This window comes from Galleria mellonella, unplaced genomic scaffold (assembly GCF_026898425.1).
Source record: "Galleria mellonella isolate WM207_F2 unplaced genomic scaffold, CSIRO_AGI_GalMel_v1 utg165, whole genome shotgun sequence".
Classification (NCBI taxonomy): domain Eukaryota; kingdom Metazoa; phylum Arthropoda; class Insecta; order Lepidoptera; family Pyralidae; genus Galleria; species Galleria mellonella.
This window is the reverse complement of record NW_026442009.1, coordinates 1029619-1055553: the sequence shown is the minus strand read 5'-3', so window position 1 is coordinate 1055553 and position 25935 is coordinate 1029619. Positions and strand designations below refer to the sequence as shown.

Sequence of the window (25935 nt, the reverse complement as noted above, 5' to 3'; positions counted from 1 at the left end):
AAAACGAGTTATTTTTTGTTTTATTATGGTAAGAGAATACTCCATTCCTTCTAAGAATAATTTATGGTTACGTAGATTTTGTTTAGTACGTACTTAATTTAAAATAAGACACACGTTAGATCATAAGGTTTATGTCATGTCATCGCAAATCCGAATTATCTACATACATAACATTGACTATTTGAAATATCCACAAATGATAATACGGCAACTAAATCTGATATGCAAAATAATGTATATAGTTGACAGATATTAATAGTAGTTTGATGGAACGATTGTGTTAAGAATGATTAAGGACATCATCTTAGTACATTTTATACGAGTATTCAGGGGTCATTCGCCATATCGGTTTATTCAAATGTGCAAGTATTATAATTAAGTTTAATATATTTAGCTTCGAGGTATGTGGAATTATGAATAACAGTCCAACAGTAGTAGAAACCTAACTCGTATAGGTCTATCTCTTCATCCAACAGCTTCCAACTGAACGAACAACAAGTAATACAACAACATAATTTTCAATAGCTGACAGTTTTATTGAATAATAAGTATAATAAACAGCTCCCCCGGGAATTAATGTAGAGAGCGATCTCTATGACCTTCTGTGATTTAACAATATTGTCTCTATATGAAAGTAATTATAGCTTAAGCTATAAATTGTGGGTTTGCACCGGCTCTTGTTTTCTAGCTCATCCACACGACAATTATAGGTAGGTACAGGATACGCTGAGGAGTTTAGAGAATGTTTTGTTTGGGTATATATCTGTATATCCCTCGTTGACACTCTTGTTAGAATTATATTAAATTGATCGATGCTTTGTCAAGTAATCAACAATTGAACAGTTTTATTGTATAATAATAATTATTTATGATTGATAACTTACATATTTAGATTAATCATATTATATTTTTTTTTAATTATTTATCCTTTTAAAAATATAATATGCCGCATTCTCTTGTTGGATCTGGTGAACGTTTGGTCTAAGTTTAAGGCATCCTTCTGGTGATCAGTGTTTTTATTATTCACTTAGATATAGTCTCTACGTAAAATGTTGTAAACAAGTATACGTTACTAAAAGACGAATATCGATGATACTTGGCATTCTTCAGGTATAATGGGATGCTAGCCACAATACTCGTAGAGGTGTTTTATTTTAATGGGTGGTAATGGAATGATAACCTCACCCGCTATCGGTATACGCTGGCGGGACACTAGTGAGGGATGAAAGGTGAGTATAAAAGCAGGTCAGTTAGCCCGTCATTCATAACGAATTCCACTAGAATTAACTGTGGTCCAGTTAATTCTAGTGGAATTCGTCATGAATGGTTTCCAGGGGCAACTGCGTGGAGGTTGACCTGATAAGGTATATTGATAGCAATGGGTCAGTTAGAGCCCCTTACTAACAATTCCTTTTTCCTGTAGAGGTATTTGAAAAATGTGCTGACGCAGGTGCTGTCTCACATAAGCGTTTGTCCTATACTGCAAGGTAGGTACTTGGACTCTTGTTGGGTCCCGTCGTGTCTTTTGCTATTGTCACGTGTCTAGTGAGTAGACTCCAGAATAGTATGGTATGTCTACGGTAACAAGAGCAGACGATGCCATTGAAAACTGCGTGGTAAGGCAAGCTTCCACTGCCCTAGGGATAACCATCATATCTTAACATTAATCTACAACGGTGAGGCATAATTACTTAATCAAAGAGAGATTAAGATAGAGTTTTAATGTTGTGTGATTGAATGATATTTTGGGCTTCAGCGACGGTGCCAATATAGTGAGGTCCTTGTACAAGTCGAGTGATGAATTTTAGTGTAATTTTTGCCTCTGGCTTTTTGGATTTCTCGGTGGAGCTCTGTTACAAAATATGTAACTTACCTTTATTTATAAAAACTAAAACCGCCTACAAACTTATTTTAGCTATTGAAGTGTTTTGCTACTTTTTTTCCAATTAAGAATATTATGCAAAAAAAGACAAAACACTTTAATAGCTAATATAGGTTTATGAGAGGTTTGACATTTTTATGAACACGGGAAAAGCGTTTATGGTTTCCCAATAGGTCGCGATCTATAGATTCATCATCATCATATTAGCCTTTAATTGTCCATTGCTGAACATAAACCTCTCCCTTGGGGGGGTTTGTCAGTAATTGCCACGCTTGGCAGGCGGATTGGCAACCACAGTTAGGCTTTGGAGATGTTTTATAAGAGACGTTGCGGCCCTTCCCGCTTCACCCACTACTACTACTACACCCACGGGAAAGGAAGGGGTGGCCTATTCTATGCCGGGATAAGAAAATTGTTACATACTATTCTCGAAATGCTGCGTACGCAGCACTGATGAAGAGGAATACCGACATTTTTTTTTTTTTTTTACAACACAGGGGGCAAACGAGCATGCGGCTCACCTGATGGTAAGTGACTACCGCCGCCCATGGTCACCCACAACACCAACGGAATTCGAATTTCTAGGACTGATGGCCAAAAAGTGTGAGAGCGAGTGCTGAGGAGTTGATAGATACTCTTTATTGTTTCCTCCAAAAGATTACAATAGTAAACTTATTATAAATATAAACGGCAATTTAATTTTCACCTCAAAATAATTCAGTTTTACCCGCTAGGTCTTGTTAGGTATATTTAAAATACTTCACTATGGAGATTAATATTTTATGTAAATTATTGTTAGACAATTAATATAAATAAAGAAAATGTTGTAAAATATATTATCTGTAAATATTTTATAGGCCATTACTTTTAATTATAGAGAACTATCTATATGTAATATACATAAATATGCAAAGAAAAAGATGTAAAGTCGTAACCACTTGACAACAACACTGCGGAGAATGGCTGATAATGTCGAGGAATTCCATGCCAAGTGCAATTTTCTACCGTAACTAGGTTCAATTGTGATTTTCATTACTGGTCTCAGGGGTTCGCGACCTAGGTACTCTAATTAGCTTCGATGCTTATGATTAAACGACTTGGTCACGACTCGACGATTTACTTCAAAATCGTCGCGCTTTTGTCTTGTGGAGATGAACATCCATCAAGAACCAAATGCCAACAAAGAGACACTAACTATTATTTTATTTGAACCTGAATGCAACCAAATATTCAGTTGTTATAAACATAGATATAATAGTAGGTACCCGCGTGATGGTATCTTATTCGTAAGACATTCTCGTAAATTGTAATATAATATTTTCTACAGATGAAGTCTACCTAGATTTTTTAATCTGTAAAAGTCATCATGTTTATAGAAATAGAGTCAAATCTAACAAAAATGTACGCAGTTAACTGTTGAAAAAGCCCGCACCTTAGCCGTGCTATATTAGTTTTTTTTCGTTGCTATGGTATATATGATATTTTTTCTGGAAGCTTTAATCATGTAAGGAATTTTCATTGATATAATCGTAATTTATGTAAAAAGTTCCTTTTGCTTAAAATTACATATAGTGATCTGAAGACGATATGTACCAAAACTAGCTCATTTTTATGAATTCTGAAAATATTCATTGTGCACTTTTATAACATAGTGTTTTTTTTAATGGGTGATAATATAATGGTAAGCTCGTCCGCGCTATCGGTGGACGCTGGCGGGGCTCCAGTGAGGGATGATAGATGACGATGAAAGCAGGTCAGTTAGTTTATCATGACAAATTGTACTAGAATTAACAATGGTTTCCAGGGGGAACCGCGTGGAGGTCGACCTGATAGGGTGTATTGCTAGCAATGGATCGGTTAGACCCCATTACTAACAATTCATTTCCCCCATATAATATAGTGGTAGGCGATCTTAGATAAATTAGTTTCTAAACTCTATCTGGCTAAAATTTGAAATATTAAATAAGAAACAAACTTTTTTAAATTGTCTTGATACAGGGCATTGCTGTGCCCCTAGATGTTTCTTATCTGGTATCTTGTAACACAGGGTATTTTATTGTATATTGCTTTGCAATTTCTGTGATGTGTGACACTTATGTATGTTGTTATAGATGAAAAATAATTAATTAAAAGTGACAATTTTGGACCGCATCTAGGACATAGATCAAACGAAAATATATAAAAAAAAATTGCAACAGCAAACAAAAACAACTTGACATTCGTCTTGAATCCGGCTATGAATGTTTTTTAGCTGTACATGATAAATCAGCCGTTCAATTGGAAGTTAAGTGTGTCTAATAAGTAGACCGTTATCCCGGGGCCCACGCCTCGTACGCAAACATTCTAATTAGACGAGCCGCCTCGAGATATAGGTACTAGATTATAAACTCATAACTCTGTAAAACTATACTCAAAATACGAATAGGTGCCACTGTTGCTGTGTGCTTCCATTTTTATCTTTATATTATCCACTTCAAACTCAGCTTTAATATTAAAATTAATTTCTAAAGAGTATTTAGGTGAAACTAATTAGGTAGGTATGCCTAAAAGTATCAGTTATATACGGTTGACATCTTTTTACATAAAAGGCATCTGGCCTTTATACTTATTATCTATTTGCGTGGGAGACATATTTGTTTATATAAGGCTATAATTATGACGATGTTCATTTTCTTATTTCGTATACCGTATCCAGTCCTAAATTAATTAATGAACAATCCAACACGACTACCCACTTAAGATAATTTGGTTCACTAGTTCATATCGTCTAAAGTGAGTAACGGATTTGCAATGGATTCCGCACGTTGCGTTGCTTCCGCTCAGTTATACCTAAAGGAATTTTTCCATTTGCGAGCATGCCAATATATATGGTTGTGATGTAGATTGTGGTCTATGGAATGAGTATTGATACTGACCGTGTCGTGGTTAAGAGTCCTTATGGCAAGACAGCTAGATCACATTAGTCGGCCAACGGGTGCTTGTCAAGTTTAGAGTAGGTCACCGCGGCGACAGCCGGCCAAACATCTACACCTGTCAATTACCCGCTCCTAGACCCCTGTAATTACTACCTAAATATTGCACGTCGTAATTACGATGCTATGTCCAATTTGCTCAACTTAATAGGTTCGCGTTGTATAGTTTTTATAGATGTGAAGAAAAAAAAAAACTAATACAAACGATGTGCGAATACTGTTATTTTTGTTCTGCATATCGGTTTCGCTGAAGCATCAATGGACACCTATTGGGCGTACATTTCACTGAGGCCGATGTTGGTTTGGCCATTAGAGGAAAATATCTCGACTATTGTAATGTTGTACCCTGTCTACATCCGTCAAGATGTTATCTCGATAAAACGAAAGAATCACTAAAAGCCATATGTATAAATATATACCTACATGCATATTAACAGCGACGAGAATATGTTCATAGCACACCTATGTTAGCTTTAACTATGAGTACGATAATAATGTATTTATTTAGGTTAACCTCATTATTCATAAAAAAACTAAAACATCTTTCCAACCTATTTTAGTTCTTCTAATTATCTTTCAAATTAAGAATTTAGTGAAATTGAAAAAGAAAAACACTTCAACATCTAAAACAGGTGTATAAGAGGATTAATTTTTTTATGAATAATGGACTAAGTTTCTTTTTGTAGATATGTACTTTTTTTATACAATTTAGAATGGCAAACAAGCTGACGGCCCACCTGATGGAAAGTGGTAACCGTCGCCTATAGACATGAGCAGTACCATGAACATAACAGAGTGTACTGTTTCGCCCATGATACCCCCCATGCGTTACCATTCCTGAGGACTCAGGTGTTATTCCTCTGTACCCTGTAAATACACGCCATATCCCACCCTTCAAACCGAAACACAGCCATGCAAACACAACTGCTTCACGGTAGAAACACGAATGGGACAGAGGTACCCAAGCAATCGACTTTTGTAAAAAGTCCCCCTCTGGTGTGTGCTTTTTGTAGATAGTTTATATACATAGTTTAAAACTTGCTATAAGTGTTTAATTTTGATACAATTAATATCTTTCCAATTTTTTTTTGTTGTAATAAGTATTAAATTCATGAAAAAAGTTTTTTTTAAAGATGGATTGAGAAACTGTCATTAAAAAGAAGTGTGGCTTTAAATAGGATGTAGTGACAAAAATCGAAAAGGGAATGTTACGTTGGTTTGGTCATTTGGAGATAAAGGATGAAAGAAGAACGGAGATGTCAGTACGAACCGCCCTACACAGACATATGTGGACCCAATAGACGATATGCTGATGAAGGGCTAAATTAAAAGGACTTGTAACCGGCGAACGTGTTTGAGAAGATTGATGAATGTGGAAGAAGCGAAAGAGGATTGTTTGAATCGAAGCACTTGGCATTCCATTGTTTTAGCCTAGTCTAATGGGAGACAGGTGTGACAGATATGTATGTATGCACCTATGTATATTTTTTACCACTAATCAAATTTGGAAATTGTCTTCACTGCACTACGGTATTTATTTTATATATTGTTTAATGCTTTTATTACAAAAATTTGCCAATAAAAACTATTTGGAAAACAACTTCAGAGTAGTTCAAGTAACAAAAATTAAAGTTCTTGAGATATGCGCAGTCATGGGTATGTATAAATTTGCGCAGAGAATTAAATTCCATACTCTATGTGAATAATATGTGTAGATTATGATATAACATGACATTTATTTATAGCAATAAAGTAGATGGTGATTGACAAGCACATAAATTACCTAAGATGATAATGAAATATATGGAATATAATTTCTTTTAACTGTATCCTGTGGCTTTGCCTACGTGAATTACTATATCAAACACCTAAATATCAAATTTCATTTATATCCGTTCAGTAGTTCAAATTAGCACCTACTAATTATAAATAAATTAGGATCCATGTGGTAATGTTGCGTTGCGATAAAATCTGGATGCGAGACCATTATGTGTGTATTTTTAAGTTAGGTAGCAAAAATACAATTGTAAATATAATATTCTTTAATGGACGATAATGGAATGGTAGTCCCGCCCGTGCTGACGGTATACGCTGGCGGGCACCAGTGAGGGATGACAGGTACGAATGAAAAGACAAGTCAGTTAGCCCATTCTGATGAATTTACTTGGAATTAAATAAGATTTTCCATTGAGGACCGCGAGGAGGTCGACCTTGCAGGGTGTATTGGTAGCAGTGGAGAAGTTACAAATCCATTATTAGCAATACAACAATTCCTTCCCCTCAGTAATGGCTTATTGTTAGCCCTGTCAGGTCGACTTCCTCGCGGTCTTCCCTGGAAACCATCGTGTTTAATTCCAAGTGAATTCAGCACGAGGGGTTAACTATCTTGCCTTTTCGTGAGGGATTGTTAGTAGTGGGGACTAGAAGGTGAATTCTTAGTAATATGTCCAGCCAGGTCGACCCCCACGCGGTTCTCCTGGAAATTATCGTGATTAATCGTTGTTGAATTCGCCACTATGAGTCAACTAACCTACTTTGATCCTTACCCATCATCTCTCACTGGTGCCTGTCAGAGTGTATCGATAGCGCAGGTAAGGCTACCATTCCAGTTTCATCCATTAAAAAACTGTTAGGTAGAGCTGGAATGAGTAACAGAGTTGAAAATCTGTACTTACACCAATGATTTTAACTTGACTGCATTGACTTGCAATGGAAATTTCTCGGTGTAAAAAGTTAGGGAGGCTACAAAAAGTAATGGAATCCAAAGTAGCCGAATTAGATTTATCCATGTACACCATTACAAAGAATGGTAAATTTGAGCGATATTTTGTAATTCACTGTCTATAAGCCAATTTAGGAGCTGGTTTACATGTCAATATTTTATATCAGAATCGGTATTGCGCGAAGCATAACTTTATGCTTTGAGCAACGATCAGGCATTTATAGATCTCTGGGACATGGCTGACTTACCACTTGAATGGGTATGTTTACGAAAAAACGACATTTTCATGGTCTGTCTATCGAAATATAAATAACTTTGATTATGTTGATGAAGACCCGGGAACAGGCAATGCCAATTTATAAGGAATGTGTAGAAGGTAAGCTTTTTAGGGAATCTTGATATTGTTTTGCCTTAACATGTTCATTGCCGTACAACAATGTAGTCACGCTTTCCTAACGGGGCAGTATCGGAACGACACGAAATCAATAAATTTGTTCGCAATACCCACCTATCTCATTATTTTTGTACTAAAGAAAGTTGAGAGCGGTAATGCGACCATATTCGTTTCGTCTTCTTATATATCTATACTTATAATAAATCTGTAGAGAGGTCAATTCTGTACATGAAATATATTTCCAAAATAACTATCAGGGGGTGATTAGTGATCGACACTGATGCCAAAAATGCAATCACTAAAATTTCTGTCTGTTTGTCTGTATGTTCGTTATAAAAACAAAAACTACTCGACGGATTTTAACGAAACTTGGTATAATTATTCTTCATACTCCTGGGCAGGTTCTAGTATAGTTTTCACCCTTCTACGATCAATAGGAGCAGAGCAGTGAAGGGAAATGTTTCCGTTACATCAAAACCACTGAACCGCGAGGAAGGCATAGGCTACTTATTTTACGAAAAACGACGGAAACGCGGACGAAGTCGCGGGCAACAGCTAATATTTTAAATAAATTTGTAAATCAATTAGAAATGAAAATTAAGAACAAGTTGATTGAAATGGATTTACAGCTTAGATAAATAACGAGGTGTATTTATTATCTTTGACTTATATTTTTTTTATAGTGCTGACAGAGTCGTTCTTGTTTAAAAAAGTATGCCTATCAGTGATATCTAGGTTGCTTTGTCAGTCAGATCCCGGATTCAAAACTCGACCGCCGCCTGTCGAACTAAGTTGTGTTATTCTATGTTGCGTTCCTGAGGAATAAGTAACGAATGTTTCGATGTTTATTATCTGGTTTTTGTGTTATTGGGCGCTTACATGCTGACAATTTTGATTTCAATTACAAGTTTAGAAGCTATATAGAGGAATGTGGCAAATTTAGTCATTGGGGTCGATTTTTTGACGCTGTTTTTTTTTTTTTAAATTTATCTTTGTGCCGTGCCATAAGAAAGGAAAAGAAAAAAAAATATCTTTAAATTTAAAATTTTATTTTGATATCACAGTGAAATTTTATTCTAAGGATCAATTAAATGAATTAAATGTTTAGATTTAAGACGAGACTTTAATTTATGATGGCTGATAAAACATTAATATAGTAAAATTATAATATTAGATTAAGAGATATGTTTAAATAAAGCACCTCAGAATCGACCCTATTATAAGCAGAATTAAGTTCTTAATAAGAACAATAACTTTTTGTTTTAAAGTTAAAATGACATTTGTTTGTAAGAACTACAATTGTATCGTATTTCCCGTAGAATTTAGATATTCAGAGATAACTTTGTTTACGCCAGGATACGACCGGTACATCGTTAATTTAATTTAGAGAGGAGATGACTATCAAATGATCTTTCCCATAGTTAAGCAAGATTCTCTCCCTTGCACCCACGTTCATTGTGTATTTCGCGTATCTAAAACTGTCTACCCTGCGGTGGTTATTTAATTGGAGAAATGCTGGGTCAATGGGTGATGACCAGCGGTACTAAGTAATGGCGCGAGTTAATAACTTCACCTGAATAAATCATACGTAACGGTCATCTCGGAGTCAAATGAATCTTAATTTGACAAGACTTGAATGAATGTGCGAACTTAATCATACAGCGCTCTCCAACAATAGACTGGTCGCGGAATTGAACAAAAAATACAAACTAATTTCAAATAAAACGAGTGCGAAATAATAACACATATTTATATCCATATTGAATATACACGTCTTATAATAGTGTTCAGTATGTAGATAGGTACATATTTAATATAATGACTGACCGAATTAATCTACCAATTATAAACAGTTGTACTGTACAATATAATACATTTCATATAAAAATATTAAAGTATACAACATTTGAAAGTCTTTTGTTACAGCAGTGACTAAAGCTGTACGTCAAACAAAATGGATTACACGCTTTATATTATTATGCTTTCATATAAATACTTACATACGATTCTATCATATTACTGTCAAAGTGTCGAAACGACGTAGATCTTAATAAAGAAGATGCTTAATGTTAAATAAGAAATGTTTTATTAATTAACTCCATTGACTTATTGTGTGTGATGTACGTTTTATTTATAATGACAACAGTCTTTGTGTAAAGCTAATTTATTAAATATATGTACTTATAAGTAACGGAATTGACTAACATAAATCTAGCAGTTTATTAGAGTACACAAATTTTATAGGATTTTCAATAGGTACCGGGTATATTTTAATTGAAATAATATATTGATTATTTGTAATTAGATAATATTTTATTTTTGAAAAGTTTTCGAAATTATGCACGTTGTAGGCTTTGTCTTATCTCTGAGTAAAACCCAATGAATTTTTCTTTTAATAAATCGATTATTTCTCTGGCAGCATCCGTTTTAATGTCAAACTTGAGAATAAAGCGATTACTGCCATAATAGAATGGTAAACGTTATCGACATATGATTCGGAATATTTCTCAGCTGTAATTGGAAGAAATGGTTCCGACAGATCTGGTTTGAACAGGATGGCGCCATCTGTTATATTGCCAGGGGTTTATATCTTAATTTTTGGAAAAAAGAAATGAGCTTCTATGTTATGATTATCTAAGCTTTTAAAAGCAAAAAATATCAAATTACAAATAATCAATGAGTTTATTTTAATTAGGCGCTTTCGTAATTTATTGTAGCACAGTACGTCAGAGAATATATAGGAAAGTTCGACACAATTTAGATCCTGGTACATTGTAACAACAGAACCATGCCATGAAATACTATGGTAAATTACAAAAGCGCCCATACAAATACCCAGCACTTATTGAAAAACCTTTTACAATAAACATTGTTGAGTACATGGACGCTGGAATTCTATTTAATACATAATTCACGTATATTCACGCAACACAAACAAATTTAATTATTGTGCGTAAGTACTTACCGTCTTAGTAACTAACAAAAGGCACATTTTTCCATTAATACCAGCCGAATAGCAGTAGGTACTAAGATAGTCAATAATGTAGACAACACTTTTGACAGTAGACTGAAGAGAATACGAAATTGTTTAGAATAAAAAACGATAAGTTGCTTAATTAGAAGGGGAAATTGGAATACAATTTATTTTAATGCATTTATCTACATGTAACAAAAATCGTACATATATAACAGCACCTATTCAATTACAAATTGTAGAAATGCCAAGTTTATAATTTCTCATAGGTGTTGCTATATTCAAAATAAGTGTTAATAATAGAACTTTTTAATTAATATCTATTGATTACAACCAATAAATTGATAATAATGTCAAACGAGAACGTTTTGAGAAATATAACAACTGTAATATCTTTTTGGATGCGTAATATATGCATAAAGATAACTGTTTGATTTGCATTTTATGGTCAGCATTACACATTTTTTCTGCATATTATATTTATTATACATGAACCGTTAGAAAAATATCCGAAACGAAATTACCTGTATTCCACGTACGCTAAAAAATTATCACTTGACTAGTTTTTACAAGGCTGGCAATATCGATAATATAATATCAGTATAGAAGAAGAAGAGAAGATATTCAGTGCAATATCTAGCATCAGATGTAAGCCATTCTGGTGGTCAGGACTGGCATAGCATTAATATTATAAACTGTAATGCCCACGATGTTTTATGTCTCACGAAGGTTACTACTTTCCATCAGTTGGGCCGTGAATTTCTTTGCTATATAAAAAAATATTAATTTAATAGACAATTGAATACAAAAATTTAATAATAATTAATCACATGCAATATGACACTTTTTTGGCAAGATAAATGATGTAGAGAGACGAGGCGCCGTTTCATAGTCCTTATGCAAATGAGTAGTACGCTATTATTAGCAGAGACGTAAGTTAACGAAGCGTAATTTAAAAGCGGCGCCGGATTAGTTGTTTTTTGATCGCATTCTAGGCCCCGCCGTCGCAGAAGTTTCGGGTAATTAAGCGGTTGGTTATAGGTGTAATTACATGTGAAAATAACGCTATATAAGTAGAGCTCGGGTCGTTGTACTGTTGGACAAAAAGGTTGGTAAAAACTGACGGTGAAAAAGTGGTCGAACTCGGCTGTCAAAACACGTCACGGGTTTATAGATGTGTCGCCTGCGGCCGGCGGCGCGTGTGCAATGCGAGCCTCTTGTTTGTACTATTGTTATAGATTCACTAGCTCACTGATCGTCGCCTACACCCGAAGCCCGCGTCCGTATTTCAAATTTATTCTATTTAAGTATAAATTGCTTACTTCACTTACAGTTTACGTGTAGTAAGCCACAGTTACATATAAACTTAAAAATTTTAAACGACATATATGAAAAAAATATTTAATTAGTCTTTGAAAATATTAAAATATGATCAATAAAAAAAATGAGCAGAGAAATAGCCTTATAAATTATTGAAATCACTCGATTGTTACGTTATTTTTATAAATTGTTAAACGTCGTATGCAGGTAATATGAAGATGTCTATATACACAGGCATTATTGTGAATTACCTGCAGCCAGTTTGAAATTTGAACGTTAGCCTATCATAGATTTATTTTCTTTAATTTGTTCCAATGACCAATATATATGTATAATATCAAATGAAATAACGCAGTTGAGCGATGGTGTCTCCCACAGAATATCTTTCAAGAGATCGGTATGTAGATCATAGTCGATGGTCAATTGATTAATAATTCAATAATTTTTAAAATGGCCCTTCATACTTGCTGTGTTCTAATAGAGCTATACAAATGGTACCGGATTAAAATTAAATTTAAATATTCGTATAAAATCTTTATATTAGACCTTGTTTTGTATATTTAATGTAACTCTTGACTTGTGAGGTAATGGGACGCAGGCTCCAGAACTGCAGAGCGTGTGGTAGCCGCCAACGCCTGCTCATTGTTTGCTAATGAGAGAGTTCGTTCGGGAAGTGCAGGTGGTTCGATGTGGCTCATCCGATCGACATAAAGTTAGGGGTACATTACACTATCAAATATATTGAATTATGATTAAATTAATTAATTTGTTAGTGACATTTATTCTTTTTCTTTTTAAATGTAATTAAGTGTGTTAACTCTTCTTCGCATAATGGTAGAATTTTCCATCATAACATTAAGTGCTCAAAAATCATATAAAAGAACAAATTCACTGTGATCGTGTCTGGATACCTTTTTAATGTTCATTGGAGAAAAAAAAACATAGCTGTCAAATTTATTTTTTTAATCATTTTTCATTTTTGAACATGAATTATATAACATTGATTTATTTCACCAATAAAAAAAAACGTGCAAAGAAGGGTTAAGTGTGTGTAATTTAGAAGATTCATTCTATCGGTGCAACTAATTTATATATCTTTCTCCAAAGCTCCTCTTTCGCGATGTCTTAGACCATATTGCTGACTTCTCTATATAATCTGTTTTTTTATTTGATTCATATAATTACTTCTTGTTTCTTCTCCAACTCTTTATCCGTCTTTTATTTTTCCTTCGAGGACGTTCGTTGAGAATTTTTAGTAGTTACTCCAAAATATATATGCGCTCAAATATATTGGACAGTGTAATTTGGCACTTAGTTATTATGTGATATAAATATTATCATAACGTTGATACCAACAGACCACGTTAAGGAATCGATATTATAACGTTATTTCATTTTGCAAAACCACAAAAGAAGAACAATGGACAACATGCATTGCGTGTTTCTCGACTTCAAAACCCGTTACGTCTCTGCTTAAAATGGCGAATTTTATTGCTTGCTATATTTAAATTGCAAGCTTTAATTATCACTTGCACTGTCGTTTCACATAGTTAATGTGATTATTTATTTTTATTAGGCATACACATATTATAATAAACCAACCGTATTACATTATATTACACTAAACACCACAACAATACAAAATCAACACAGCTGCACACGAGAAATGAACGTTTGACTAATGTTCTATATTTCATTATCATTTAATAACAGTAAAAAGGTTACAAAAAACTTATGTTCGAGAAAAGGAATGAAATTAAACTATATTTATTATGTCTAATTCACGGAAGACGACTTAAAAACTAAATTGGCTTCAACACGAGAGCGATACTCGCAAAATTACATAGATACTTATCTATATATTAAAAGTGCAATCACCAGTACAATAAGCGATTTCCGTGTTAAATTCGAACCTGACAACCTCCGGTGCCGAGTTGAGAGTCAGGTGATTCATAGAAGTTGCTTTTTAAATTACAATACAAAATAAATTGTGACGCGTAGCACCGTTACCAATAATAATGTATAGATAAATCACATTTACTTAGCTATTCATTTTTCTAATTTTCTTCATCTTAGTAAAACTCATTCGAAAATTGATTATTGTATTATCCTATTTCAGTTCTGAAGGGTCAATTCTGAAGCGTTATTAGTTATATCTAAAAATAAAACTGCAAGGAAATCATTATTGTAAGAATCAATATGAATCAAATTTATAGTTTTTAACTTTCACATTCAGTACATATTTTTAATGAGGTTCGTCGGGTCCAACACCAATGATAATGGGACTGATTTTGAAGCAACATTTCTGTAAACCAATCTTTTTGTCTAATATTTTAATTTGATAGTTTCGTAAAATGACTGTTTAATGGAAAATCATAACCTAGAATTATAACAATTTTGGCTTAACATTTTTGAGAAATTAGTTTCATTATGACATCGAATTGAAATTTTAAAAATAGAAATTGGTTCAGAGAAATATCGCCTCAGAATTGGCCCCAGTGAGACCTATCTATATATACAAGTCTGCTTATGATAATTGCTAGTGCAACCTAGTCAAAAGGTCGAATGAGGTTCATAAATAAACTGTGTTAAGACCTAAACAAGCATAAACAACAATAGATTACACAATTTTACAATACATTTGAGTACTACTTAAATTTGATCCTTGGTGATCAGTAATATTATTTATATCATAAAAAAACAGAATGAAGCTTCAGAATAGACCCCATTGATTACATTTAATAAATTTTTCAGAAATTTCTGGTATCTTTTAAACATTTCGTGTTATAACCATTGTTTTAATTTTGCCTGTATGCGACATCTATAATTTTCCATTACTCAGGTTATCAGGTTGCCTTTCTATATATATAAAAGTAAAAAAAAAAAAAACATATATTAGAACTTTCTGTTCTGGTTTTATGGGCTATTATAATTAAAATATCCACAAGAGCAAGATAAATGAAAGAATTAATGGTAATTCGAGACTGAGAGTTCACTGGGCGTGCGTTGTGACTGACACCGGTGGATATGTGAAGTAGCAAGTTTAGGGACGTTGTTATTTTTTGTACATCGTTGGCGACACTATGAGAACCGATGGAGTATATCAGTGGTGATGCCTCGTAGGAAGTCGAACACTTCTCCGCTCTCGGTATCGCCTTCATCGCCCTCCCCTTGTTTGACAGTCTGCAAATAAGTTATAATTAATTATTTAAGTCATTCTATCTGAGGAAGGAGTCAAAGTGTCAATAACTGGGATGAATGAGACGAGTTTTGAATGTGTATGCAGCCAAGGTGTAAGTAAGAATACAGGTTAGGTAAGTACTCAGTTCTCTTTACCTGCTCTGGAATGAACTTGCTGTCAATATAGATAAAAAACGTCATTCTCTTAGCGACTTTGTCCGCGCAAGCGGGATATATTTACTGACCGGGATATAAGTAACCTATAACCTTAAAGAAGGTATATAGTACGTGTATACTAAACTTCACATTGATTGGTTTAGCCGTTAATGCGCTAAACAAGTAACAAATAAACTCACTTTGCCATTTATAAGGGTGGGATTTTTACAATTAGAATATTCACAATTCGCCTGTATTTTTTCGTGTGTATGTGTGTAAGTGATACTTTTGCCAATATTGAATCGATTTTCAAAATTTCTTTTGAATACATTATAATATTGAGATGAGTCATACAAAACTACCACTTCACTTATACAAGAGATCTTTGTAATAAACTAAAAAATACCATAGATCAACGAATAGTCTATTAAAACTACATTAATTTAAAAACTTATGACAAGTTTACAAATTACAATAAGTGACACATACTGGTGTGTGTGTGTGTGTGTGTGCGTTGAATACAATTTGATATTACTGTTGTCTACTGCCGAAATGAACATAATAGACGTAAATCGTTTGAAAGTTACACGCAAATGATATATGTAGTGATAGCACACAAACGTGCGAACATAATAATTTAATCATGATATTAGTCGCGCCCGAGGCCAAATTGCCCCGTTTATTAGAGACAAATAAGAAAAAGAACTGACACACATTTAAAAAAAGGCGGTACAGATAGAAGAAAAAAAAATTAATGAATGGGACATAGGCATTTTTCGTGTTCATTGTTGCCGATTTCTCAGAGCTATTCACTAATAACAGCTATTAGCCCGCCCCCCGTCAATTCTTTTGATGTTGCGTGTCGACTACTGACTTCAGTGTATGTAAAAAATATAATTATTTTCCTAAAACGGTAACATTGAACCGATCTTCGGCTTATACAGTGGCGACGGCCTTACGGTAAAGTTGATGCTACGAATTAGTGAGTTAATTGATGTAAACTATTGCATCTAATTTATCGAACTGTCTTGACAGTGTTTAGATTTATGGTCATGACTTTATATGTAAGTGTTGTAGGTTATTAGCTGACTAATTGTATATCGCGGCTTTGTCTGTGTGAATAAAAAAAAATAAAAAATAATATTACAGATTGTCTTATAGGATTTTTTACTAATGGGTGAAATGGTAACCCCGCATGCACTATCAGTTTATATTGGCGGGGCACCAGTGAGGAATGATAGATAGATGAAGCAGGTTGACCCATCACCGTGATAAATTCAATAATTATTAAACACTATGGTTTCCAGCATAACACTTGTGTGTTATGGCAGCGGTTTATGAGTATTAATAATGAATTAAGACTATAATTTAATTTTTCTTTATTCTCATGTAACACCCACTTATTTCTTTAACTTATCTGTTTTTTTTAAGTTACACTTTTTATTAAAAAAAAAGTAACGAAATACATTAACGAAAAATAAAGTTAGCCAGTTAGTGTGTAATAAGACACAAATCATGTTATGGTATATATGTATAATATAAATGTCAGATTTGAAGATGATAGATTACAATTGTGTCGTAAAAGGCGATGGATGTGTGGGATGACAAAGAATTACAGAATAAATAATGAGTTTGCGCGAGGAAGTCTGAAAGTCGCCCAGTAACAGAGAGGCTATGAAGTAACCGATTGTCTACTTATGGGCATGTCACGTGGAGGAATGAGTCATGTTTGAAAGCAGGTGTTGAATATGAGCATGGATGAATGTAAATGATGGGGAAACCCAAAAAAAAGATGGATGGACTGTGTGAAAGATGATACGCGTAGAGAGTCCGCTATTTTTTATTTTATAATGTCAACATAAAACAGCAAACACGTCCGCAAAACCGACTAAAATTTGTTTAAATTCAAAATGAGAATACATAGGTATTCTCAATTTGAATAAAAATACAAATACATGTAGGTGTATTCGCATTTTTTATCGTTGCCATTGACAAAATCGATGTTTCTTAATAAAAGACAATGTTGTGGACATGGATAGACGGTTAATAATAAATTATATACAAGTTTATTAATTTTACAAAAATTAATTATTATGCCACATTATCTGTATGGTCACGGAGTGTAGTTAGCGCTCGTTTTTATACCCAGGAAAACGATCGGGAAAATACAGTACAATACATCAAAGTAAAAGAAGGAATCCTTTAATTATTTCAAGGGTATTAATAGGTAAAGGATTTTATAAACCTATACATATTAAGTAGCAACAAAAGTAGGTTACTGTGCTCCTTTTTTGGTCAGAGACAATATTTATATTTTACATGTAAAGTGACAACTGGGAAAATGAATGTTAATCAATTAATATAATATTCTTTATCACTAGTCTAGTCTCTCAATGTACTTGTTTTTTATATATATTGTACGTGTTTTTTATATATATTATATGGGTAGTATATAATATTTATAAATATATAAATATATATATAAATTACCTAGAGAGAGATTACTTTTAGTGATAAGGCTGTCCATTGTACTTTCAATAATATAGAGTATTATTTATTTATTACAACGTAACAAGCACTATTATATTCAAAAAGTGAGCAAAACTTAAGAGCTGCTGATAGAGACGAATGTTTGATACAAAAAAATGTACTTTCTAAAAAAATAATTTGAAATGTATATCGATAATTTTGTGTTAAAAGCCTCATTATACATTTTAATCATTATAATGAAAGTGGTTTTCGCTGGTCAGTAGAGACACTTGTTAAATTTTTATAGATAATAAACCGGCCCTAACTTTTATTTTTTAATAGTGTATCATAAAACTTAAGTCGGCCGAAAATTTATTATATGTAGGTACGTATATTTCGACCTTTAAATTCAGATACAAAGTTTTTCTTAAACATCACTTTTTTTTCCCCACGTAACATGTCCTTACTAAGATAAGTCATTCCATCACTGGCATTATCGTCATACTTCTTTGTAGCTACGATATTGGGGGGGGGGGGGGGGATGTGAGTAATGAGGACTAGCTCTTCCAATGCTAGCAATATACCTTATCAGGTCGACCTCCACGCGGTCCCCCCTCATAGTGATTAATACCTAGTGAATTCATCACGATGAGCCGATTGTCCTGCTTTTATCCTTACCTATCATTATTCACTGGTAGATATAAATTTCTCATTAAGAATGATATTTAAAAAAAAAAAAAAGGACAGTGTCATCTATAAAAGAGGCATAATAAGAGTTTAACAATGTTTAAGCTTTTATGTAAGTTACGAATTATTAGACAACATAAAAAAAGAAATGTAGCATCACGACTGTGGATTTTTGTCACGATCTTCCATAGCTTCATGCCTATTTAACATAAATACTAGTTTAACAGAATATAAAGAATCGTGACTATAATATATCAATTAGATTTGTAATAGTTTACATTATATGTAATTTCTATATAAATTGCAAGATCAAAATATTTTTACAAAACAATCGTTAGTGGATATTCCACTAAAGAAATTTAAATCACTCGAGCGTAAGTACACCTTATAAATCTATGCCAGGTTGGTATGGCATTTCGAGATGTCGTTCCTATTGAATAGCAGTTAATTAAAATACATAAAAAGAAAGAAAATGTCCTCTACAAATAGGTATGTACTCTCCCGGTGTGGAATGAAAGTGGGACGTATAATAAAAATACGATACTGATCACGTACACCGCGATGGACTATTAAATTTTCCGCTTCATTTTGGCGACAAACGGTTCGTGAATGGTCCACCGCGTACTGCCAACGGTCTTATATCAAGCGAACAGCAGATCTGTGGGTCGGCGTGGTCGCCTTGTGCCAAACCATCACCGTTCTTAACGTCTTGCGGACTGATGGCACGTGCGAGGTAAATAGCGCCCAGTTCAACGTTATCCAAGAATTTGATATGGTAGCAAGTACTGACAGATTAATATATTAAGCTAGATAAATATAGCGTATCAAAGACGCAGGTGACATTTTAGCAGATGGAATTAATTTGAAGAAACGCAATAAGTGTAACATTATACTAAGAAAATATCAGAATATATATGATCGTAAGAAATAGAAAAATTTACTACAGTTATTTATTTAAAAAAAAAAATAAAAAAAAAAACGTTTTCTTTAAGCATTTTTTTAGAGTTGTCAAGCCATTAATTTCAATATCTAACGATGACAACAAAAACCGAGAAACTCATTCTTCACTAAATAAATTTTTAAATCGTTTTAAATTTACACGCCCTATGCTACATGGCTACCCATCCAAATGAGAAATCAGTCAATCGCACTCGACCAACATAATAACAACAACAACTGAGAGGTGAGCGTATTATTAATGAATTATTAATGACGCTGAAAGTAATGAACGAATGAACAGATGACTGAAAGTTGAAATAAGTCACGTCGTCTTCTCGATAAGTCGAACGACGAGTGCGCTGGCACCTTTATCTAGAATAGTTCGCAGATTCATGTCGCGAGACAATATGGACCGTCCGCGAGGCCCATACATATACTTACACAAAAACTTAATGAAAGTCGAAAGTCACGCTTTCACTTGTTGGCTGTATTGTATTGTGTCTCATTGTACAATACTTAAATTTCTACATTCAAGGTTTGTATTTTTTTTCAACAATAGGGGTGGCAAATGTGTAGACACTCTATTTTGATGGTAAGCGCACGAAATCTTTGTAAGTGTTGACAATACCGTATGGTCAGTTGATGACTTAGTCGATTTGTAAGGAAATAAGTGGCGAATTGAATTTTTATTTATATTTTAATCGATACTGTAATAAAATTAGATTTCATTACTACATTGCCTACTTAAAAAATTACAAATTTAGTAGAATTCCTATATTTTATTTATAAATATTTTCTGTAATATTATAACCATATGATATTATAATAAAAATAGAATTTTGGAATTAAACAAGCTACGTTTTGTAAGTTTCTGGGCTTGGTTGCCCTAAACCCCTAATGATTAAGAGGCTTGACTATACTAGTGTACTCAGTTTTTACATAAAGAACGCATTTCTGTTTTATGGAACAAATATATAAGGCACTATAATATCAGGGATTTATATACTCTCCACTATCTAATGAAGAGTGCAATGATGTACATTTACAATTGGAATTCACAATTCACAGTTAAAAATGAAGATTATTAAGAAAAGAGCAAGAGCAAGCAATTACAGATAATAAAAAAAAGGGCGTAAAGATCTTTAAGGCACGACTATGGTTTGTATAACTAGTATTCACAAAGGGTAAAATAGAAAATTGAATTAAGTATTAGAATAGTAACCAAGAACGACGTAAATAATACGAATATTGCATTGCTTCCAATAACCCGATACCTGTAAATATCCAATCTTAAGCGTACATCAGCGATCAATCAAGTATAGAGCTTTAAGAGGCTTCAATAACACTTATTGTCAAAGCTAACCTGAATTACATTAACTGTGTGATTTATAAGGTTTGAATGCTTTGTGAGTTTGATGCTACGACTCCGTAGAATGTTTAGAATTTATCTGGCATTTCGAATTGTATTTCAAAACAGATTGACCATAATTTTGTGGAAAAACCGACTTCAATAGCCGGTTTATACAATAATAGAAAAAGTTACCGAGAGACATTTATTAAGATGACTCTCGGGTCAGATTGCTTCGAGAGACTTAATGTATGTTTGCAAAAACTAAAGGATATAAAATGAATTTATTTTTTTACTGATCCTATAATTTAATGGTAATATACAATATAAAATTAATTTAACAATAAAATTGTGCGTTTGCCTCGATCTTAACAAAACGTTATAATAATTCCTTTTTTCATTATCATTTATATTTGCTTGTAAAGACTGTAATTATCTAAATTACAAGCTTGAGAATGTTTTTAATCTAATATGATTTATGTAATTTGTTCGTAAAAAAACTGGCGGTTATAATAGTTTAATGTCACGAAGAGATATGTGTTTCGCAATTATTCCTATTATGATATATTTTGGGTCATTTATAATGGCGGGATACGGTAGATATAATTTGTCTGCAGTTTGGTGCAAATAGGAGCTGAGAGAAATCTAGATATATATACGTATAAGAACTTTGGTAGATAAAAATTTCGAATACACATTAAACTGATTTATTAGTAAATAAAAGATGTCATATTAACGTAAATAACTAAAAAGAGACTTTAGAATACGTGTATTACTATTTTGGCAAGTTTTAAACATTTTTTTGTTTACAATAATAGTATATTATAACTTTATCAAATTATAAAACAGATTTTCGCTATCGTGGATTCGCTATCTTCTGAAGATAATTTAAATGTAGGTCCTGTGTTAGTAAAATGAACTTTTAATATTTAGCTAATTTTATAGTTGAACACCATTATAATGTTTACGACTTATTGTTGACATGGTAACAATATGAACTGAATATTATAAAAAATTTTGCAAAATGGTAGAAAAGAGTAACATATATACACACACACACACACACATATAGCGCGGTAATTTCTCCATTTATTATGACATTTTCTACTTATGTAATAATTTTAATTCTCAGTTAAATGTCCATGTCATTGTCAAGTAGAAACAGTCCACGGTGTGGAGTCACGTCACAGCGCTACAAAACCAGAACATGGTGTCAAGAGTGTAGACTGCAATAAACCTTTGACCCCCACGTCCGTTGTGCACACGTGAGAGTTAGTCCAGTGTCGGAAGGTTGAACAAAAGAATGGCCTGTCGTCGGCAGGCGACATTGGTGGCCAAAATTTTTGCTAAATATTAGTGAAATATAGAAAACAATAACTTGGTTGAAATGTTTAAAAAACAAATGACACTTGTTTTTTAGAAAAAAGATGATACCTTTATATAAGGTTCTATATGCTTATGGTAAGCATATCACCGGAGAACTTTTGAACTAATTAGACATTTTTTTCTAGAAGATATGATGATGGTAATATATTAACATAATTAATCATCATTATTTCACACAAAAATAATCATTACGAAAAAAAAACAATTAGCTAAATTGTCGTTTCGCAGAGTATTAAAAAATAACAAATATGTATGAGAAAAATAAATAGCATATTTTCCTCTTTTTTAAATTAGATTAAAAATTCATTGAGCTGAACTATAAATAGTTATTTACTATAAATAAAAAAATAAATAACATACAGCTATTGCGCCTTACAGTAGAGGTGCCGACACTTTCTAAAACTGTGTTCCCCATCATTTTACGAGGGTAAATATGTCATAGATGACTATTTTTATTAACCTGTTGCAGGGGTGGCGGGAGGCGCGGCGGGTCCCAGGCTTGTCACAAGTCGCCCCAGATGAGCGCCCGCTTGCCCCGGTCCACAGAGGCGAGGAGACCAGACTGCGGGTGCCACGATACAGCCGTCACTGCCAACCTGCAATAAATACGTTCATTAATATAATTTTATTAAGCCGTTAAGCTTTTTCATATTACATACTACTCCCGTTCCCGTTATATTTTCCTCGTAGACCTTTCTTATATTAAGTCTAATGATGTGAAGTAAATTATAAAATTGGGACGCGTTGATTACCTTTATAAATTGCTTATAGCTAATTCACTTTTAGGTCGTCGGTCGGAACCAATGAGATTAAGTAACGTTATGCAATCATCCCTTGATGGGTGATAATTTGTTAGAAAATAATAAAAATAAATATTTTTTTTTATGATCCTATCGGGAAAAAACTTTCATCTCTACAAATATAAATATGTGGTATCTACAATAGCTTCCTACGAAGTTCGTACGAACGGAGATAATGTTATGATAATAAGTTTAATCAATTGTCAACCTGTCTTGGCATTTTATAAACAGCGTATATTATATTGACTTGATTTATTATATTGTTATTTTTACTCATTTCAATAATATTCAGTCATGGGCAAACTATTTACTTATGGGGATGAGAAAGGTGCAGAGTGAGCAATTAATTGCAGGGAAACGATAAAGGTAATGCGAGTATGAATTTCTGGCGAAATTTGAGGAGATAATTGTGTCTCTAGCAGTGAATGATAGATGAGTTATAAATTTTAATAATTATAATATGTAAAAAATAGTGAAGTCAGCGAGTCATTGTTTACTGATAGGCCTTTTCCATTCGTGTTTCAATTTTAATTTGCTATTAAACTTGACGCATGATTGTAGGCCTAATATTATTTTACTGTATGACTTATTATAATTATTAACAGAACACCGGCGTAGATACAAATTATTCGAACAATAACAAAAAAGTAAAAAGTAGGTGTCCCAAATGGCGAGCATTCACCTCGGTTGGACCACCGCTAAAATCACATCCAATCATTGACTGCCATTATTTCAAATTGGAACTTACTAATTAATCAAGTCGCACTATGTTTCAAATTGAACAATACTGTACTCAGGTTAATGTAATTTAGATGAAATACATGGTAACATCCGATAAGATTCAATTGTTTATATTGGATTAATCTGCCTGTATGCTATTGATTGTGATTGAAAATGTCATTGCGTAGGAGCAAAGTATTGTGTATATAAAGTGGACAGTTCTGAATGGTCCTAAACTTGACGATTTATCATGAACAAGGACTCCTTTGTTGGGAGTGAACGCTTTGCTAAGAACGGCAGCAGGGACATTATCTCACGTAGTTTATTATTGACTCTATTCAGACAATTTGACGTTGTTTTAGCTAAGCAAAGCCTAGTAAAGATACATTAATGTAGGTCTCACGGTTACTGATACCAGATCTAGCACGAAATCGTTACTTATAAGAATTTCGGTCAAGCAAAATTTTGGTGACAGTTCCTCGTTGGCACTGATTTACTATCACTGTGAGTTAATATTTATCTTGATTACTTTAGATTTTTAAGTAAAATTGTATAACAGTATATTCGATTTATTTGATGCAACTTAGAATGGCATACAAGATAACGGCTCAACTGATGGAAAGTGTAACCTAAACTATAGACATGAACAGTGCCATGGATATAACAGAGTATACTGTGTCACCCATCATGAGTGACACAGTATACTCTGTTATATCCATTTATACCTTTTATATGTTACCATTTCTGAGGGCTAAGGCATTACGCCTTTGTATTGATTATTATATTAAGCAAAAATTTGAAGTTTAGTATGAATATCGTTATATATTTACATGAATGAAAATAAAAAAATATTGGCAAAACCATCCAATGTCTATGGAGGAGGTCCATATTCAAAAATGGACAGTTAATAGCTGATATGATGATGATGAAGTAAAAAAACAACTCCGTCAGTTGATAATTTAAAATTCACGTACGTGCAATGTATAAAATTTGTAACGGTATTAATATCTAACATAAATATATTATTTAATAAGATTTTTTTATACCATTACACATTACTTACAAATGATTACTAATTATAAGTTCTCATCGTCATTCAATTATGCAATAAGATTTTTGGTAAGACATTGAAAACTTATTATGATGGCAAGACACTATTAGAAAATTTCATACGCAAAATATGAAGTGGGTAGTACATATATATATGTATCTTTTTTCGATGATTAATCTTTTAATTCCTCATTAGAACAGTCTGCAGAAATAATCAATCATAAATACGTTTAATTGTTGTTGAAAATTATCTAAATTTTTTAAAAATTAAAAATTCATTTACGTCATTTTTTGTATCTATAAAACTGTTTTGTATCAATGTATTATTTTAATGTCTATAATTGATGCAAATACTATATTTCGTTTTTTAATGTATGTTGTCAATGTATGTATTTGTATTATTGATATGCAAATTAAATAAACAAAATCAACTGTTAATTTAGACTGTCTGAGTTCGGTACGAATGCTCTTAATTTATAGGAACTGTTTGTTACACTGCACTAAATTCGTGTGCAAAATAAGTATAAAAGTTCCGTGCGGCACATATCTACATAATAACAAGTAACGAATATTTGCTGGCACTAAAATCCGTGTCACTAAAAGCACTCAACATACCTCTCGTGATATTAATGTATAGCGTTTAATAACACGTCAAAAAACAAATAGACGAATCAGAATAATGTCAGTTCATAGAAGACGAATGAAGAAGGCGGTCAAGATGAGCGATATATTCAAATTATCGGGTTCACATGTCGATTTATCGTAATATGGTAGGATTGTGATTCCACTGGTACATATCATTTCAAGAATGGTAGCTATTTCTACTTGGCTTTGATTGTCGGAGGCCGCTTTAAGGCCTTACATCGTATCTATGCGGAGCAAGGGTCCTCATAAACAAGAATTAGCGTCGGGTTTGTTCTGCTCGTTTACACATAC

The 25935-nt window shown here is 33.1% G+C and overlaps 2 protein-coding genes across 3 annotated transcripts in view; both read right to left on the bottom strand.

The window, feature by feature from the left end:
• The window catches only part of LOC113519028 (uncharacterized), a 404087-nt gene that overhangs the window by 90432 nt on the left and 287720 nt on the right, over positions 1 to 25935 (bottom strand). The gene's annotated exons all lie outside the window — the stretch shown is intronic.
• LOC113519027 (autophagy-related protein 16-1) overlaps positions 9705 to 25935 on the bottom strand; it is a 223749-nt gene continuing 207518 nt past the window's right edge. For both annotated transcript variants that reach the window (XM_052892770.1, XM_052892771.1), the window contains 2 exons: positions 22890 to 23025; positions 9705 to 15447 (listed from right to left, as the gene is read on the bottom strand). In XM_052892770.1, coding sequence (XP_052748730.1) covers positions 22932 to 23025 — 94 coding nt within the window. In that variant the 3' untranslated portion in view covers positions 9705 to 15447; positions 22890 to 22931. The remainder of the gene's footprint in view (positions 15448 to 22889; positions 23026 to 25935) is intronic.